The following is a 20,485-nucleotide window of genomic DNA, read 5'->3' on the forward strand; positions in this document are numbered from 1 at the left end:
TAGACCACTCAATATCCGTGACGAATTTGGTCCAAATCGGACCATATTTCAATATAGCTGCTATGAGGGCATAAGATATACATTTTTCACCGGATTATGACGAAAGGTGGTTTACATATATACCCGAGATGGAGGGTATCCAAAGTTCGGCCCGGCCCAACTTAACTCCTTTTCACTTGTTAACAACTCATATTGTTTACAAGCCAACATAAACATTTGCCTGTGAGTTTATTTTAAAGGAATGTGATTCGTGATGGAGTTCAAGCGTAAAAGTGTGGTTGCGTTGTATTTGAATGGAAAATCACAACCGGCTTTTGTTGCCGAACTCAAACACCTCAATGCGAAAAAACACTGCATATCGCATTATAAATCGTTATGTTGTGCGCTCTTCAAACGATTAACGTTTTTCAATCCTTTTCATCGAACCTAGCAACTCATTATCAATAAACCTTTTTGGAAATTGCTTTGGAGCCGTGGGCTCGCAAACATTTCGGTCATAGATCATGGACGTACCAAAAAGCCTTGGAACCGTTGCACAAAGCAAAACAAAAAAGTAAAAAATCATATTGCGCGCTTTATTTCGTCTGACCAATCCACCAAATAGCAATACGATGGACTTTTTTTTGTTTGGGTCACTTTAGAGAGCAAAGTTAGGACTCAAAATAAATATGACAGCATTAATGCGCATCTTACTGCAGTGGACCAAAATACCTGCAGATTACAGTCGTGCAGCTTGCAACTCGTTCTTTGGCCGACTTTAAGCAATAGTTAAGGGAAAATATCGCCATATCGAGCAAAAGTGAATGGATTCTGAAATTTGTATTACTTCCATACATTTTTCTCATTTGAATCACTAAAAAATGTTATGTCAGCTACCTGTAGTGTTTATGCTTTTATTTTCTTAAACAATGTTATATTATGTTATATTCACCAAAAATTAGAAAGAAAATGTGGCGATAGGGTTGATATTCCATTCTGCTTTCGGAATAGTCGCCGACATTTTTAATTTTTCCGCGAGCAGAATTTGACAGCTATAAATGTTTTTCTTTCCATACGAAACACGTTTTTTTATTTTCACTTATTGTTTTCTTTATTTCAAAAAACCAACCATTGAAACCAATAAAACGCATAAAAATGAAGCCAGCTATGGCTTAAAGTGTTGCCATTTCGATTTTTTTCTCATTCTCCTCAATATAAGCTGAGTACTACTTTTCCGCCCATTGTTAGCCAACGTTTTGCCGACTTTTTTATATGGAGTTTGACAGTATTACGCTTGAAAAGCTGAACATGATACTCAGCTTTAGAGAAATATTAAAATTTTTATTGATGAAAATGCTTCTTAGATAGTGGTTGTTGTTGTTGCAATAGTGCGATGTGTTCTACCTTTCATATGCTTGATACTGTTGAATACCCAGATCCACGAATAATGCGACAAAAGTGGGGCATGTCCAGAGGGATCTGGGTCTGGCTGGGCAGTTTAACAGGTGTCGTGTGGTTCCAGATCTCGGGACACACATCCAGCACATTGACATCAACCCTTGCTTTGTAGGATTTGAGGCGGCAGAATCAGACCAAATAGCAGGCCTATAGCCAATTCCGATTTTTAATAACTTCATAGGAAATACTTCAAAAAGGCTGGCGCATAACCGTAACTGAATAAAAGTTCCTAATCACGATAAAATTTTGCCTCACTATAAAATTACTCACCACATTGTATGATAACAACTTGCGAATACACTCACAGTTTAACTCAAGAGAAAAATGCGACAAAACCGATTTTAAATTTAGGCTTCCATGTAGAACACAAATCTTGGATTGGTTTATATCGGAGCTGAGGAAGTTCGAGGCACTCTTCTATTCTGCCAGGGGCTGTGGGGTATAATGACCTCGATGTCGTTTTTCCGCAGGGAGTGTTTGGCTGGTATACATGGAATTTAAATCCATGAGCTGGTATCCGGTCAGATTAACCATATACGAGGAAAGTCATGCTATGAATGGCAGGCTGACGGAGGCTCTGTACACTTATCTTAATGCTGCGGAAGAATGATAGCGTTCTGACTGGCCATTGTAATTCAGGTTTTGTCATCATGCTGGAAGCCAAGTATGCCAAGTGCCACTGCCCTGCCATAGAAGGCAGACACCTCATTCATATTTACTAACGCATCAAAGTATCACATAAATCACTGTACTTTATTATATACTTTTGTCTTATTAAAAATTTTACTTTTTTCAAGAATTAATTTATATATGAAACCAGCTGACCCGAGACCTTTATTTGAGACCCATATTGCGATGGTCAGTAAAAAATTGCTTTTTTGTGGGGTATTTTGAGAAAGGGGTAGAACCCCAGAAAATTGGTCCCGAAGATGGGTATCAATTCTTACTCTACCCCCCAATACCTTTCATTTAAGCCCCACATTGTCATGGTCGGTAAATATGCCCGATTTAGGGGTGTTTTGCGGATTGGGGTGGTCCCCCAAATTCTAAGCCCTGAAAATATATCAAATATATATATATCTCATATATCTATTTATCATTTATTTGAACCCCATATTGCCATTCCCCTCAAAATTGGATATCAAATTCGTTTTGTAATCTCATTTAAACTCCTTTTTGCAAAAGTCAGCAAGTATGTCCGGTTTGGGGTATTGGCTCTAAAAAGTATTAATATTTAGTTCCACTCTCTTTAAGACTCAAATTGTCTTGGTGAGCAAATACGTCCTATTTGGAGGTTTTAATGTTGGTGGGACGTCCGCTAGACAGTTGGCTCCTAATATTGATATCAGATACGTGGTCTACTCCAACATACCTTTAATTTAAGCCCCATATTTCCATAGTCGACAAACATGACCGGCTTGGGGGTGCTTTGGGGGATGGGATCAGTGAGTTGGCCTTGAAAATATATATCGGATTCGTGTTCCACTTTAAAAACCCTCTTATTTGAACCTCATATTGCAATAGTCAGAAAATACTTCCTATTTGGGTGGTGTTGTGGGGGTGGGGTGACCCCATAGCCACTTTTCCCGAATATTGATATTGAATTCGTGCTTTACTCCCAAAGACCTTTCATATGAGCCCCATATTGCTATGGTCGTAAATATGTCCCCTTTGGCCCTTTGGGGGATGTTTTTGGTGAGAGGCGGCCCCCCAAACACTTGGTCCCATATTTGGATATCAGATTCGTATTCTACATTCAAATACCTTTTATTTAAGCCCCATATTCCCATTGTCAGTAAATAAGTCCTGTTTGGGGGGTGTTTTGGGAAAGGGGTGGACCCCCAGAAACGTGGTCCCCCATTTGGATATCAGATTCGTATTTTGCTCGCAAAAATCTTTCATTTGAGTGCCATATTGCCATAAATATGTCCAATTTAGGGCTTGGGGTGATCTCCCTAGCACTTGGTCCGACAATTGGATATCAGATACGTTTTCTTATCCTAAATACCTTTCATTTGAGTCCCATATTGTCGTGATTGGTCTAAATATATGTTTGGTAGGTTTTAGGGTGGGGCAGCCCCCTAGGTACCCCATCCGAAATTTGGATACCAAATTTTTATTTTATTTTTCATATCGTACCCTATATGAGAGCACACAAAATTTCGCTTGAATCGCACCAACCATCTCCGAGATCTGTCGTTTCTGAAAATTAGTGTAAGAGGGAGGGTCCGCCCGCCTTCAAATATCAAAAATGTAGTACCCTATTTTCACCACGGGGTCATTATGCACAAACTGTGAAAATTTCAAAAAATCGGTTCAACCGTTTCTGAGTCTATAAGGAACACACAAACATACAAACCTAAAAACAAACACAAGTTGATTTTTATATATAAGTTATTATATTCCATTTAATCAATTCAGCTTCCATTCCTTATTTTAGATGGAGTGCATAGTTTTGGACGACGACAATGCTGGCAGTGTTGAATCAATTGATGTAGAAAGTGACCCCCTAGCGACAAATAATGGAACAGGGGAGAAAAAAGGAACGAGAAATTTTGAGAAACGTTTGATAAGACAAGTGCGACAACATCGCATTCTCTATGATAATAGGCACAAGTCATTCTCGAACATCGACAAAAAGGAGATCGTTTGGCAGGAAATTGGCAAAACGTTAAAATCGGACGGTACGTACCCATAAAGATGTATTTTGTCCGTGCAACTCCGTAATATTTTATAACTCTTTTGCAGTTGAAACATGCAAATCGACATGGATCGATTTGCGCTACAAATACCAATGCTTTGTGAGGCGTTTACGTAAATACTATATCAGCAAAACGAAGAAGAAGAGCTCCAGACCCTCTATGAATCTGGAATCGGAACTAGTTTTTCTATTCCGATTTATGGATATTAGAAAATCCTGCTCCATTCCTTATGATATCATCGAACCGGAATCAGATGTAATGGAAATAGCATCGGAAGCAGTCGATCCTCCCGATCTTCCCGCCACTCAGCCAATTAGTGTGGATGATGACTTGATCTTGGTTGAACAACCCGTCGAATTGATTGTTATCGATGAAGACGATGATGCCAAGCACGCGGACAACGTATTTAAAGTAACGAAAGAAATGCGAGTTCTAGTAGCACAGATTAAGAAATATCCTGAGCTGTATGACAGCTCAAGGACAGACTTTGCGGATTATTCACGAAAGAGTTACGTCTGGAATTCTATAGCCATATCTATAGGCGATAAAGGTTAATATAGAACAAACCAAAGTAGTTTTTTACTTAACGATTATAAAGCGTTTTAATTTTTTTCAAAAAAATAGCCACCAAATTAATGAAATGTTGGATTTTAATGACTACTCGATTTGAATGGGAAATTTCAAGAAACAACCAAAATTCCGATGTTGCAAAATATCAAACGGAATTGCAAAAAGAATTGGAATTCTTTGAACCTTACATTTTGGCTAAGTATGTATCCTGGGCCCGCCGAATTTACATTTTTTGAATTTTGAATTTTATTTATATCATCTGTACTTTCAGCCCTAACACTGTCTACAAAAATTCTTTCTACTTGAAGAAATCATGGTGCGAACCAATCGATTACTTTAAAGAAATCTACAATTTAATTGTTCGAATGAAAAAGTTGCCGGATGTTGTCTTCGTAACAGATTCACTATTGACGAACTCCGAAAAAACTAAGCAGTTTTTCTCATTGTGGGCTGATATTTCTAAAATGAAAGGTAATTGCAATGTTTGTAGCATTACATAAAAGCTATGGCAAATGAAATAGAAAATGGTAAAAAAAGTTTGTTGGCGGTTCAATGATAGATGTCACAAGAGTCATAGGTTGAGTTATGTTCATCTAGCATCCATCATAAAGGCTCAGGTACTTTGTGTTCACTAGTGAAATTAAAATTAGTTTGATTATCGACGTCGATTGTTAATTTCATTCATTATCAGTATTTTTAAAGTTCAGCTACTAAGAAATTTGTAAAAAAGTACGTAACTCAATACAAAAATGAAAATTCTGTCAACTGGAGTTGGGTTGCCATCCATAATCGACCCATAAAATTAGTTTGATTATCGACATTGGCTTTAGCCAACCCATTGTAAAGATGATGATAGAACCTTTTCAAATATTTTTATACCTACCACCATAAGATGGGGGTATACTAATCTAGTCAATCTGTTTGTAAGACCTCAAAATATTCATCTAAGTTCCCATAAAGTATATATATTCTTGTTCGTCTCGACATTCTGGGTCGATCTAGCAATGTCCTCCCGTCTGTCGGCCTCCTTTTTATAGCCGAGTCCGAACGGCGTGCCGGCATAGTCGTTGAAATTTTTTTTCTGATGATCTCGCCAGGATTCGAACCCAGGCGTTCAGCGTCATATGCGGACATACTAACTTCTGCGCTACGGTGGCCTACGTAACGCGTAAAGCTAACCGCTTACACAGATACCTTTTATTGATTGTTGGTTGTTGGGGATAGCAAATGCAATATATCGGTTCAGATTTAGATATAGCTCCCATATCAACCGATCTTCAGATTTGGCTTCTTGAGCTCCTGAATGCAGCAATTTTTGTCCGACTTGGCCAAAATTTTGCAGATGGTATTCTGTTTTTATTTCCAACAACTGCGCCAAGTACGGCCCAAATCGGTCTATAACCTGATAAAGCTCCCATATAAACCGATCTCCCGATTTGACTTCTTGAGCCCCAGGAAGCCACAAAATTGTACGATTTGGCTAAAATTTTGTAGATAGTTTTCTGTTTAACTTCCAACAACTGAACTGTGCCATGTAGGGTCCGAATCGGTCTATAACCTGGTATAGCTCCCATATAAACCAATCTGCCGATTTGACTTCTTGAGTCCTTACAAGCCGGAATTTTTGTCCGATTTAGCTTAAAATTTACACATAGTATTCTGTTATAACTTTCAATATCTGTGTTAAGTACGGTCCAAATCGGTCTATAACCTGATAAAGCTCCCATATAAACCGATCTCCCGATTTGACTTCTTGAGCTCCAGGAAGCCGCAAAATTTGTTCGATTAGGCTAAAATCTTGTAGATAGTGTTCTGTTATGACTTCCCACAACTGTGCTATGTACGGTCCGAATCGGTCCATAACCTGGTATAGCTCCCATATAAGCCAATCTGCCGATTTGACTTCTTGAGTCCTTACAAGCTGCAATTTGGCTGAAATTTTGTATGCGATGTTGTTTTATGACTTTCAACAACTGTGCCAAGTGCGACTCAAATCAGTTTATAACTTCATATAGTTCCTATATAAACCGTTCTCTCGGTTATTCTTGTTCGGATAGTAGAAGCTTTAATATTTGCTGGTTTAACCGAAGTTTTGTATTTTTGGAACCGAACCCCTTGCCCACCAAAAATAATTTTGTCTGAAGAGAAAAAAAAAATAGATTACATTTATTCTAAATACAAATTTTCAGTAAAATTTTCTTTAGCGACAAAATTTTATTTTTGTTGTATTCTATAAATACAAAATTTAACTCAGACCAGGGCGGCCTCAAAATTATTTTTCTTAAGGACAACAATTTTAATGAAATTCTTACTAAAGGCTAAATTTTAATGAAATTTTTTCTAAAAACATTTCAGCATAACTTTCGCTCAGCAAAACTTCAGCCAGGGCCCGACCCCCTCGAAATTATTTTTTTAAGGACAACATTTTAATCAAAGTTTTCTAAAGTATTCTTGTTTGAACCATTGAGTGGGCCGGACGTATTTTTATTTCGTTCTGAAAGAATTTTCTGTATAATAGGAAGTTATTTTCGGAGACAATTTTTAAGTCACTCAAGGATAGCTACGATAGTGTTATCCATTAGGAGGTTGATGATCTGCGTCCTCTTCCAGTGGACCGACAGAACTAGATAGAGCCTCCAAAGACCCAAAAGCTATAATTTGCCTAGGCCATCGGCATACTCTCACCGATAAAGGCAGACTTCCTTAATTGGGCTCGGAGATTCGCTGAACAGCCTACACCAAAGGCTACACGGCTACATTTGGAAACTGCACTACACTCAGGACTGCGGTCACCATCCCATGCCCAAAAGAACTATGGTGAACTATAGTAACATGGATCGAACGGTTCTTGTGAGGATGAACTCCTGGCGGTCTAAGAAGTCGAATCTAACGCAACAGTGATGGAAATTCTGAATCCTGAGTATAGTCCGGTTTCTGCAAATAAATTTGCAATTTACAATTAAGCCATTGTAAGGCCACTTCGACGGCACTAAAGGTCCTTCTGACGGCAGGAGGGTTTGACGTGGTTCTTATTCAGGGCCCATGGTTGTGTGAAGGAATGGTTCTTGGAGTAAGAATTCATGAATTTGAACTACTCAGGGTACCGGGAGACACAGAGCCTGTATTCTTGCAAAGAGTAGTCTGAAAGTTTTGTTTTTCTTCCGTCGCTAAGTACTGAAGATTCAGTAGTAGCCAGTTTTGAAATTAATGTTGTTGTTGCAGCCACATTTTCATGTGGAGGCGGCGATCCTCGTCAAGCTCCTGTAGGTGGGTGGTGGTTCAAAGGACCGATCGCCGCAGGTGCAGGGTTGCCATTGGTTATTTAAAGGCGCCAATAACACCTTGTCATATCGAGAATCATAGGCACTCAGTATTTGTGTAAAGCCGGTGCCGCCCGGCCTCTCACTGAGACTCTCCGCTCGACACCGCTGATTGTCCGCGACTGCTGTTGCAGCGTCTCCATTTAGAGCATTCCACTATCCGCAACCTGTGACAGCAATGAATACCACACAGATGGGACCTCAATCTTCCAGCCTGTGTGGAGCTCACAGTTATTCCGTGCCGAGCCTTGAAATGAGTAGGTTTCATTGATGGTTGAGGCAGCTTCTGCAGGGAAAATTGGCTCCTTGTAGTAATGCTAATGTATATCACCGAATCATCATCTTGTGGATAGATATCCACCGCCCAGAAGCCTTAAGGTAGATCTACATGATCTATCTTAAGGCTTCTGGGTGGACAGCGTGGCGTTATAAGAGGTTGTCACTGGTATCCATTCGTCGGAGGTTATTGGAGAAATGGTGTCTGAGTCGAAAATCCTTTGGGCGATAGAAAGTTTTGACACCTTTAAGTCCCCAGGCTCTGATGATGTATCACCGGTTGAATTACAAGCTGTGTCCAAAAGACTGGCTCATTGGCTAAGGGAGATATACTCTGCTAGTTTCAACATGTCCTATATACCTGTGGGATGGAGGGACACAAAGGTCATTTTCATTCCGAAAGCAGGAAAAACCTTACCACAATAAGACGAAATATTTTCGTCCTATTATTCTATTATCTTTTATGCTGTAGACTCTAGTGAGGTTGATAGAAACATATCTTAGGGAAAAGATCCTTGGAGATCGCCTGTCTCGGCGACAACATTCTATAGAAAGGGCAAGTCCTCGGAAACGGCCCTTCACGGTCTAGTCGACTGCATAAAGGGTTCTCCCGCTGTCATGGAATATTCAATGGTAGCATTTCCTGGCAACGAGATAGCTGAACATTCACCTGAAGAACATTTTTCTATTCTGGATGCCGGGCACAGTGATATCCAGGGGAACAGGAATCGGTGGGAATGCTTCTAGCGAAATGTAGGATAAATCTTTAGGGTCAGGCGCGAAGGCAAACGAATGATAGATGGTCACAAAGAGGGGTTGTGAGCATGTCAAAAATTATGTGGCCTAATCTAAACTTTAAAGGGCAACCTCTTTTCTGTCATTGGCTAAAACAGACGTCTCAGTCATTGTGTCCGTCATGATAGGTCATTGTCTGATGGCAAAATATGCTGACAGACTGAAAGTTGCCAGTAACGACTTTTGCCGAAGCTGTGAGGGCGTCGAAGTAGAAAAGACTACAGAACATTTTGCTGCTGTGTGTTCCGAACTGGCAGTCAGAATGAGTTCAACTTTGGGTTCTCATTTCTTTGAGGACTTGTCTGAAATAACGGATGTGAACATTCGCATGTTGGGCTTTTAAAAGCGACCTGGATGGTTAAACGGTAGGATCTAGAATGCATCTTTATTCTCCCGTTCCTGTGGTATCACAATAGACGTCTTGGTGAGTCTGATAGTAGACTTACCAGACCACTTAAACCGTAACTAACATGAAGCTACGCTCGTTTGTATCTTGTATTTGATGGAAAGGATACTTATTTTGTATATGGCCCATACTGTCTTGTCTTCTTTTTTGTATTTGGCACCTACTGTCTTGTCTCCTTTACTGTGTACGAGACATGTGTGCTGAGGTAGTGTGTCGCCTCCGGCATTAAATATTTCAGCTGGCAAACCATCCCGTTTTGTTCTCCTTATAACATAAGCACATTACCTATATTTGTTACCAGACTTCAGATCTTTGTGTCTGCAGGAGAATGTGTCTGCACCAAAGACATCGGTTTGATTCTTTGGTACAATTTTCCATTTCCCTCTACTTTTTGCAGATAAGATGTTCCTGTTTTCTCCGTAGACATGCATTCTGATAGTATTTATATGTATGTACGTGTTCTGCCGATCTGTTGTGTTGTTGGCTCTCCTCGTCAAGCTCTTATAGGTGAGTAAGCTCGTCCGGGCCATGCGACCGATCGCCGCGGGAACTGATGGCCATTGGTTATTTAAAGGCGCGAATAACTTGCCTGGGAATATTATATGCACTCAGTACTTAAGCAAGAGTCGGTGCCGCCCGCTCTGTCACTGAGACTCTCCACTCCATACCGGTGATTGTCCGCGACTGCAGCTACCCCGTACGGAACATTTCACCTGTAGACGCGCCCGGTAGCTCCCAGCTAAGCTTCTCGTGATTACACAACACAGATCAATCCCATGGCAGCCGGTTGTACGCACCGGATTGACCCGATGGAATCCTCATCGGCAAGGGCTGCCGCCTCAGTGTACGTGTTCGTCTTTTTTCGTCATGGGAGGGGCACATCCCGGAGTGCCTTCTCCGTACGCTTCTGGTCCGTGCCGGGATTGAAAAGAACCCCGGACCCTGGTTCTGTTCGGTTTGCCAGAACTGCCTTCATCATCGGTCGGCCGGTGTAACCGGTGCTTGGAGTGGGTACATTTCCGTTCTTGCTCTGGCCTAACTTCGCTACGGGAGTATAGTCATACTGGCTATGTCGCTAGGTGCTGTGCGAACATAGCCAGCAGTGGGTCACAAGCGTCGCCGTTGTCGCCTTCGGCGTCCTCGTCGTCGGACTATGTGACCCCCCCGACCTCTCCCGTACGGCAATTTATGCAACGACAGCACCCTAGCCCTACTATTGCGAGGCCAGTGCCGGGAAGTGTATCGTTCTTTCAGTTAAACTGCAACGAACTGCGTGGCAAGATTGATGAGATCGTAGATTTTATGAGTCGGAAGAGCATATCGGTCGCAGCGATCCAGGAGACAAAGCTGACCAACACCTGCAGCTTGCACAGTTGTCACGGTTACAATGTGCTACGTAAGGATCGCTCAAGGAATGGAGGTGGAGGATTGGCCTTCGTTATACACCATTCCGTGCAGTATAGACCTATCTCGCCTGCGCTTGACGCTAGTGACCCATACATGGAATGTATGGGGGTAGCAGTCAGGTCTGGTACTGCCGAGATAGAGATATACAACGTGTATATACCGACGGTTGGTAGCTGTGTCCCGATTAATGGCCAGGCTTACAACCCCGACATAAGTGGGTTGCTATCTGGCCATAGTCGTCTGGTTTTAGGGGATTTTAATGCACATTACACGTCATGGCATTCTCCCCTAGGTAACGACCAGCGTGGCATAGCTTTGACAGAGCAGATTGATAGCTCCACGTTTTGCACGGTGAATGAGGATGCCCCCACTAGGATTACGAGGAGGTGCAGCAGCTCGCCAGACATATCAATTGCATCTCCTGATCTCCTGAGTGACGTATCCTGACAAGCCGTCATCTCTTTGGGGTCAGACCACCACCCCATAATTCTCACCATCGACCGACCACCCGACTTCATAACCTCTGAGCGCCGGACGTTTATCAATTATAAGAAGGCCGATTGGACTGGCTTCAGGGAGTATACCAATCGCCGCTTCAATGAACTGCCACCCCCCTCTGATGTGCTTGTGGCCGAGAGGAAATTCCGAGACATCATCAACGCAGCAGCCGCTCGCTTTATACCAGCCGGTCGAATACCACAAGTGCGACCCAATTTCCCGGCGCAAGCAGTGGTACTCGCAGACGAGCGTGATGGGATTCGTGCTATAGACCCCGCTAAACCCAGAATCAGCGAGCTGAATCTGGAAATAAACAGGGTAGTCAACGAACATAAGCGGAATTTGTGGCTGGAACACTTGGAGCAATGTAATTTAGGCACCGGTGCAGGCAAACTGTGGGCCACTGTTAAGTCTCTCTCGAACCCCGGTAGACGGGACGACAGGATCTCAGTCACTTTTGGCGAGATAACCGTGACTGATCCGAAGAGATGCGCCAGGTTGTTCAACCGTCAATTTATTGTGCATCCCGAGAGAGACAGGGCAAGGAGGAGAGCCATTCGCCGTATTCGTGGTCTCCGAGCCGATGAACAGCCATCACAATTTACCGTGGGCGAAGTTACGAAAGTCATCCGTGGCGCCAAATCTTCCAAGGCGTTGGGCCCCGACGGAATCTCTACATTGATGCTGAATAATCTGGATTCACCTGGAGTTGAGTACCTTACCACTGTCCTCAACCTGTCATTGAACACTTTTATAGTTCCCGATGTCTGGAAAATGTGCAGAGTGATCCCGCTACTGAAGCCTGGAAAAGACCCGAGTTTGGGGGAGTCTTAAAGACCGATCTCCCTTCTCTCACCAGTGGCAAAGACGCTTGAGGCATAACTCCTTCGGAGCCTCGTAGGAGAATTTTCATTCGCCGAGCATCAACATGAATTTCGAAGACTGCACAGCACAACAACAGCTTTGCATGCCATCACCACACATATTTGCCGTGGCTTCAATCAACCCAGGCCAGGACGGTCCTCGTGGCACTGGACCTATCGAAGGCATTCGACACGGTCAGCCATGCCAAATTATTTGAGGACATCGCTTACACGTCCCTCCAGTCAGGCCTGAAACGATGGGTCGCGAATTATCTGTGTGCTCGCCAGTCATTTGTGGAATTTAGGGATAAGAAGTCGAAACACCGTAGAGTGAAACTGGGAGTTCCCCAAGGTGGGGTGATATCTCCGGGTTTGTTTAACCTCTACCTATCCTCCATCCCACCCCCTCCAGACGGCATAGAGATCGTATCATATGCGGACGATTGTACGATCATGGCATCAGGCCCCCCACCCATTGATGACATCTGCGATAGGTTGAACGTCTACCTCAACGAGCTTGCCTCATATTTCGCTGCAAGAAATCTGAAGATATCCGCCAACAAATCTTCAGCCACACTGTTCACTACAAATACGCGTGAGGTGAATACTGAGCTGACTGTGATGGTCGATGGAGAAATGATTCCGACCATCAAGTGTCCCAAAATACTTGGCGTCACATTTGACAGCTCCTACACTTTCTCCCCACATGCCACAGCAATCTGCAATGAAGTCAAAAGTAGAAACAAGGTCCTCAAGTCACTCGCTGGCAGCACTTGGGGTGCAGACAAAGAAACCTTGTTGACCACGTACAAAGCAATTGGCCGGTCTGTGGTAAGTTATGCAGCGCCAGTGTGGTCACGTCTACTTTGTGGCACGCAGTGGAATAATATTCAGCTCTGTCAGAATGCTGCCCTCCGAACTGCGACGGGCTGTCTCCTCAGTTTCATGTGGACCACCTCCATCACGAGACAAAGATCCTACCAGTGCGAAGACATAACTACATGCTGTCTAAGCAATACCTTTTGGGCTGTTATCGCAGAAATCATCCAAATCATCATCTTGTGGATAGATCTACACGATCTAGAGCGTGAAGTTCAGCGCTACAAGAGAGAACCTCTAGATCAAGCAGCATATCAAGCGAGTCTTAACAACATTCATGCAGACACGGTAGCAGACGCGTTAATCGGCTACCGGGTGAATGTAGTCCTTGGAGAACGACCGCCACCCATTGCACCCAAAGAAATAGACCTCCCCCGGCCAACCAGAGTAGTTCTGGCTCAATTACGTTCCGGCAGATGCAGCCGCCTCAATTCCCACAGAGCTAGGATTGATTCCGACGTGCAAGATGTATGTCCCGGCGACGGGGCGACGAATGCGTATGTAACCCGTTTTCGAGGTCACTTTTTAGTATTTAGAGTCGATTACAGTGAATGATGGGGAGGGGATGGATCTTTTGTTTACCGTGTCTCTGTTCATACATCTGATATTTTCCCTTTACTTTTAGGCAATGCGGCTGGTGAATGTGAAACGACGTGGTTAATAATGCGTTCCTTCTATTGGGAACTCATGAATATGCGAAAACAGAACTACCAATTAACCGATAAATGGTATTTCGAAACAATTATCACTGAACTTTATGAATTGGCGAAACAATCACCGGCAGCTAAGCAAGTTGGGAAGCAAACTACAGAGGTGCAAAACGGCAATACAGCTACAAAATCCAAATTTCAGTACTTGAATAAAACAAACACCAATGTTGGTAATACGAATGGTAATGGCACAGCTTCCGCAAAGGCCATGTCAACAAATGTCCCAACTACTCAACAATCTGTGCCTGGGCCCTTACCAAAAATAACTTCGGCTATAAGTTTGGCCCCTCAGGTTCTAGCGCCTCTCGGTGGGAGTGGCTCACTGCAAATCAGACCCATAGGAGGCATGAATTCAAATCTAGTGATATCACCACCAAAACCTGCTTCAGTATTGAATCAAAGTCTAATCACGCCAACAGCACAAGCAACATCAACATCGACAACAACAACAATTCAATTGCCATATGCTTTACCCCATCAAACCCAATTATCTGCTGTTTCAAAGCCATCAAACGCGAAAGCTAATTGTACCGGATCTAGTGTCCAAACAAATGTAAAGTCAGCAGTGAATGCAACAGCGGGTATCTCAAATAATCAGTCAAAAATTACCATAGGTAAAGCACCAGCAGCCCCAAAAGTTGACTTGTCCCCTATGGTGTGTATAAATACAGCAATTAAGTCGACCACAATAGGGTCCATGAATTCTGCAGCACTGCTTACTTCATCATCATCAGAATCTAAAAAACCCTCTTCCAAGACAGATGCCACGCAAATAGCTTCTTCTACGATCACATCGAGTGGACAGCCAGTACCGCCAGCTGTCTCTTCTCTGCCAAAAATTAGTGGTGCTATGTCTTTGCTTAATCCCAATGAGATATTGATAGAGCTGATAGCCTCACAATCTGGAAATCATCTTGTTGTCCATGGTCCCCCGCTTAGTGAAAAATATCATTTGTCTATGGACACTGTTGCAAAGTTCATACGGGAAGCAATGGCCATACCATTGTTGCATAATAAGCGGCACAATCAACCAAATCTTATTAATAGTTATTGGGAGCATATTTCCACAAAATTTAAATTGCCACGTAAGTCACCCACCACACCTACACAGAGTCCTGTAGTTTTTATATCCTGTTTTTATTTTTCTTACAGCTCATATCTGCCGAGCGTGTTGGAATTTCTTAGTGGAGAATTTTAATCACTTCCCCCAAATTGCACCATTAAAGGAGCTTATGAAACCATTCAGTACATCATTAAAAGTTTGGACAGTATCGTATAACTTGTTCAATGTTTTTGACAAAAATGCAGGTGAGCTCAAACCACGCTTTTAAGACATGGAATATCCGAATTATTATATTCATGCTTAAAATTCCTAAGAAGTTTTAAAATTAGTATATACAATTTTGTCGGGTGTTTAATTTAGTATGACAATGGAATGTTCATGGGTAAATCATAGCCATTGGCGGACATGCTGTGCCACTTTGGCCTCAAATGATCTATTACTTAAAACAATTAAACCCTTGCAGCCGGAACTAATCTTGTAAACCCTTCTCCATAGGTTGGATTTGTGAAGTTGCCTTACATGGCTTTAAAAGCAGAAATTGAAAAAGGCTGATAGGAGGTCAAGCAATAAATCCCATAGATTTTTTTTTTTTTTGGAAAAGAATTGTTTTTTGTAGGTGCTCAAAAAGTCGAATCGAGAGAGTTTTATATGGGAGCTATATCAAGTTATGAACCGATTTGTTTGTAATCGTCCGCATGTTGGAGGACATAACAGAAATTATTGCGCAACATTTTAGGTTAATCAGATAAGATGTACGCCCTTTACGGGCTCAATAGGTACAATCGGTATTCAGACCTTACATACACTACATGCAAAATTTCTTGGTGAGATTGAAGCCACGGCAAATGTGTGCGATGATGGCATGCAAAGCTGTTGCTGTGCTATACTGTCTTCCAAATACATGCTGATGCTCGGTAAATGGAAATTCTCCACCGGCAAATGTATGCGGTGATGGCATGCGAAGCAGTTGCTGTGCTATACTGTCTTCGAAATCTAAAGTGATGCTCGGTGAATGGAAATTCTCCGTTTTGGCTTCTGGTGAGAGAAGAGAGATTGGTCTGTACGACTCCCCCTTACACGGGTCCTTTCCAGTCTTCAGTGGCGGTATCACTCTGCCCATCTTCCAGACATCAGGTAGTATAAGAGTGTTCAAAGACAGGTCGACGAATGACTCTCCTTCTGTCCTTGTCACTCTCGGGATGCACAATAAATTGACGGTTGAACAATCAGTCACAGTTACGTCGCCAAAAGTGACTGAGCTCCTGTCATCCCTTCTACCGGGGTTCGAGTTACAGTTACATTGTTCCAAGTGTTCCAGCCACAAATTCCGCTTATGTTCTTTGAGTACCCTGTTTATCTCCAGATTCAGCTCGTTGATTCTGGGATTAGTAGGGTTTGATGTTTATTTATTAAATCATGCGAGATATTAACGAGATCAATATTTATGTTACAATTCTATGTATTTAACATTAAAAAGGATTGACTGTGGAAAATATAAACATATATTGAGTTAGGTTTAAGCGGCAGACTGCCATCAGACTCACTTGGACGTTTTCGTCTATTATGATACCACAGGAACAGAAGAAGGAAGTTGCCTTCTAGTTCCTACCGTTGAACTATCCAGATCGCTTTAAAAAGCCCAATATCTTTCGAATGTTCACATCCGCTAAATCAGAAAAATGAAACCCCTTCGGACTGCTAGAGCGTAAAACACACACAGAAGGTGTTCTATAGTCTCTTCTTCTTCGATGTCCTTACAGCTTCCGCAAAAGTCGTTGCTGGCAACCTTCAGTCTGTCAGCATGTTTTCCGATTAGACAGTGACCTGTCTGATGGACACAATGACTGGACAGCCGATGGCAGCAAAGCGGTAGACCTCTTCAAGTCTAGATTAGGCCACATAGTTTCGTCGTAATGACATTATATCTTAGCCATTCCACCACTTCCTTAATTGCAAGGATATCCGCTTGATACACACTGCAGTGGTCGGGTAACCTTTTCGACATGCCCAGTTCTAGATTTTTAGAGTACACAGCAAAGCCCACCTGGTTGTTTAGTTTGGGATATCGTAGTTGAGTTAGTGAGACACATCATAAAAAGGAGTTTCTTAAAAATAGTTCCATAGACGGATCACATTTATAAAGAATTGCCATTGTGATAGAAGAAAGCGAAATCTAGGAGCGACCATCAATAGTCTACAGTGCGTTCTGCCAAATTGTTTTTTTTGGAACAGGTACTCCGGACATTTTTCATAGATGATTTTATAAAGTAGCATTAGATTTTTAGTATTTAGAAAGTTTTCAAACTTCATTCCACATACACTTTCCAAGTGCGGCTGACAAGTGACATAGCGATGTAGACAGTGTACATATCTTATAATGGCATTGTGTGCCGTTTCCAGTCTTCTCCTGCTTTTAGAATCACACTTGCTAAACAGTTCACTGTCATAACAGAATACAGGCATTAAATATGATTTTGCCAAGAGTAGACGAATTTGGTTAGGCGCAAACGTCTGTGTTTTTCCAGTGGTCGCTGTTATAGGATCAGCCCATGTTACTTGATTGATAATTATTCCAAGATTTTTAGCTTTTTCAATAAACTGGATGTTTTGGTTGCCAATAGATATTCGGTCATCGGTAACTATATTCTGACAGCGATTTGCAATTAACAGACATGTTGATTTTTTAGGGTTTATATGACGGCTGTTGGCATCAGCCCAGTTAGCAATAATGTCCAAATCTTCATTAATCCTTGCCTTAAGTCAGATTTAGGGAAACTCATATAGAGTTGAACATCATTAGTATAAATGTGGGAATAGCAGTATGTGAGCCGGGTTGGGAGGTCATTTATATACATCGAAAAAGGCCGTGGTCCCAAAAACGAATCCTCACTGAAGCGGCGATTGGTTAGAATGGATTGGCATTATAAGTAGTCTCTAGTCATCTTGCACTCCTGGAATCACAAATACTAAAAAGTTCACTTCCATGTAGGAGAACAGGCAATAAATATGATTTAGCTAGGAGGAGTCGAATATGATTTGGTGTGAATGATTGAAATTGATACAGAGTTCTAAGCATCCCGAAAACTTTTCCTGGTGCAGCAATTATGTGGTCATTCCAAGTGAGCGATTTATTAATTATCAATCTCAGGTTAATAGCTTCATCTACAAATTGGTTATGGTGATTGACAAATAAATTGCTTAATTTAACTTATTTGGATATAAAGGGCTATTATCAAGAGCCCTGGTGTTTATCGGTTCTCAATCCTCATTATTTTTTAAAGAAATTATGCAGTTGTTTGTGTTTTGTGACTGCTTAGATAGATTTGTGCATCATCGGCATATACGTGTAAAGAAGAATGTTTAAGGCAGTACGGGAGATCGTTGACTTATACTAGACAAGAATGTTAGAGGTAATAAAAGAAGCCCTTAGGCAAAATTTCAGCCCAATCGGATAAGAATTGCGCCCTCTAGGGGCTGAGAGGGCGGACGGGCAGATGGACATACGTGGTAAGATCGACCTACGATATCATGGTGACCTAAGAGGCTATGACGGGATTACTGCCTCCAACAACAAACTGATATAGCTCCCATACGGGGTTTAAATTTTTGCCTGATTTGGCAGAAATATGGTACCTAAAGTGCACATATGTCCCTCAACTGAGTAAATTTGTGGAAATATTCCATACACGTTTTTCCATGTTTAAGTTTAAGCTGGCTTGAAAACAATTTTTCGGTTTGTGCTACAATGTTCCAAAGTTCCGTGCAATTCTTAACAATTCTCCTTTTTCTTTTAGAATCAAGCGGATGGTTGAATTTTATGCCTCGATTGCCGGAGGTGGTAGAATGCATCGGAAGCTATCCAGTCCTCTACAGAGACGTGGCAATCAATGCCAAGGATACACCCGCGACTTCGGAAATGGAAGCTTTATGTGTTTGGAGAACTATTAGTTTACGATTTCCAAAAATAAGTAAGTCATCGAGGTAGGCGTGTCGTGAAAATCGATGCATAACCATTTCGATTTCTTTGCAGATGACATCAGCACAATATGGACTGCTTTTAAGAACGTCTTTTGCCAATATATGTCAGATATTGAATTTGGCATAGACAATAAGTGGCATATCAATTGGTGGAGGGTCTTGGCCAAAATGAAATTTCTCGTGGAGACACGCTATTCCACGAATGAACCCTACTATTATATAGTAAGCAATAAAATGATGGAGGAAATCGATCGTTGTGCCACCATAGAAATGAATAATCGCTATGGCACCAATGGTGGGGATGTTACGATTATTCTAAGAAAGTTAATTATAAAATTCGTTTTTTTTCAGACTCTAGTAAAAAAGATCAGAAGCCCTGTACATCCAAGAGTTATCTTGCAAATATCCAAGTAAATGCTACACCTAAGCAAAATGTTGAAATGGTAACATTGTTGATGGCCGTTGAAAAGTATCCACATATCTATGAGAAGGGCGACTGCATGCAAAAACTGGAAGCATGGAAAAATGTTTCAAGGGAACTTAATATGGACGGTAGGTTCTTGTTATTTTATTTTTACAGAAACTCTAGAGTCACACTAATGATTTGGTGTCTTGATTTTCATTTTCAGTAAGTGATTGCTTATTAGAATTTCGCCGTGCTTGCCGAAAATACTGCGCCTTTAAGAGACAGGATTCTCTCAGTCGTTGTCACCTCAATCAAAAGTATTACAAGCGCTTCGAAAATATTTTGCGCAATGTCAAGACTGTAAACCGCCGCAGGCTGAATATAAAAACTCCATTCGAATTGAATCATGGGTCCGTGGATGATGAGAAACCTGCCAATTCATCAACTGAATTTGTTTTCCCTGAACGTTTCATAAGTGATATTAACATGTCCAACTGCGATAGTGATTTGGCAGTAAAAAATTGGGTTTATGCTCTTGGCAATCTGCCCGCTCAGAGTGAGGTCCTTCAATCAAAGTTAAAGGTTATTCTAAGAAAGCACTTACCTCCCAATAAATCAAAAGCAAAGTGAAGAGAATACTTAGTGTTCATGCTTCGCTTTATGTTTGTTTCTTTTCTTTTCATTTATTTTGTGTAGTATTTATGTAGTAGCATTAGCCTCGAATAATGTAAGCAATGTTTTAAGCCATCTTTTGTTATAGCATTTAAGCTTAGACCTCTACGATTTTAATTAAATAAATTCAAATTTGATAAAGGGCGGACTTGTATATTTAACTAGAATTTAACTTATTTTTAGGAGGAATAGAGCCACCTTGACTTGAACGCAAATTTTAATGTCATATTTTTAATCTACTCCCAAATATCTTTCATCTGAATCCTATATAGCCATGGTCGGCTGATATGACTATTTGGGGGTGAGGCGACCTCCCATTACTTGAACCTAATTTTTTATGCCAAATTTGTAATCTACTGCCGGATACTTTTCATTTGAGTCCCATAGTGATAGGAACGTCGAATATTTCTGTTTAGAGGAGATTTTGCGTTAGGGCGGCCTGCTGGGTACTTAGACCCAAAATTTTAAATTATATTCATTTTCCAGTCTCCAATACTTTTCAT

At 41.6% G+C, this 20,485-nt stretch overlaps 1 protein-coding gene across 1 annotated transcript in view; it reads left to right on the forward strand.

Moving 5' to 3' along the window:
* The window catches only part of LOC106090305 (uncharacterized), a 29,082-nt gene extending 8,959 nt beyond the window's left edge, over positions 1–20,123 (forward strand). Inside the window, exons 2-11 of the mRNA XM_013256460.2 lie at positions 3,878–4,121; positions 4,186–4,689; positions 4,764–4,908; positions 4,981–5,180; positions 13,779–14,948; positions 15,016–15,171; positions 18,721–18,894; positions 18,957–19,199; positions 19,256–19,456; positions 19,534–20,123. Of these exons, the coding sequence (XP_013111914.1) occupies positions 3,878–4,121; positions 4,186–4,689; positions 4,764–4,908; positions 4,981–5,180; positions 13,779–14,948; positions 15,016–15,171; positions 18,721–18,894; positions 18,957–19,199; positions 19,256–19,456; positions 19,534–19,940 (3,444 nt within the window). The 3' untranslated portion in view covers positions 19,941–20,123. The remainder of the gene's footprint in view (positions 1–3,877; positions 4,122–4,185; positions 4,690–4,763; positions 4,909–4,980; positions 5,181–13,778; positions 14,949–15,015; positions 15,172–18,720; positions 18,895–18,956; positions 19,200–19,255; positions 19,457–19,533) is intronic.
* The last annotated feature ends 362 nt before the right edge of the window (positions 20,124–20,485 follow it).

The sequence above is a fragment of the Stomoxys calcitrans genome, chromosome 4, assembly GCF_963082655.1.
Source record: "Stomoxys calcitrans chromosome 4, idStoCalc2.1, whole genome shotgun sequence".
Taxonomy (NCBI): domain Eukaryota; kingdom Metazoa; phylum Arthropoda; class Insecta; order Diptera; family Muscidae; genus Stomoxys; species Stomoxys calcitrans.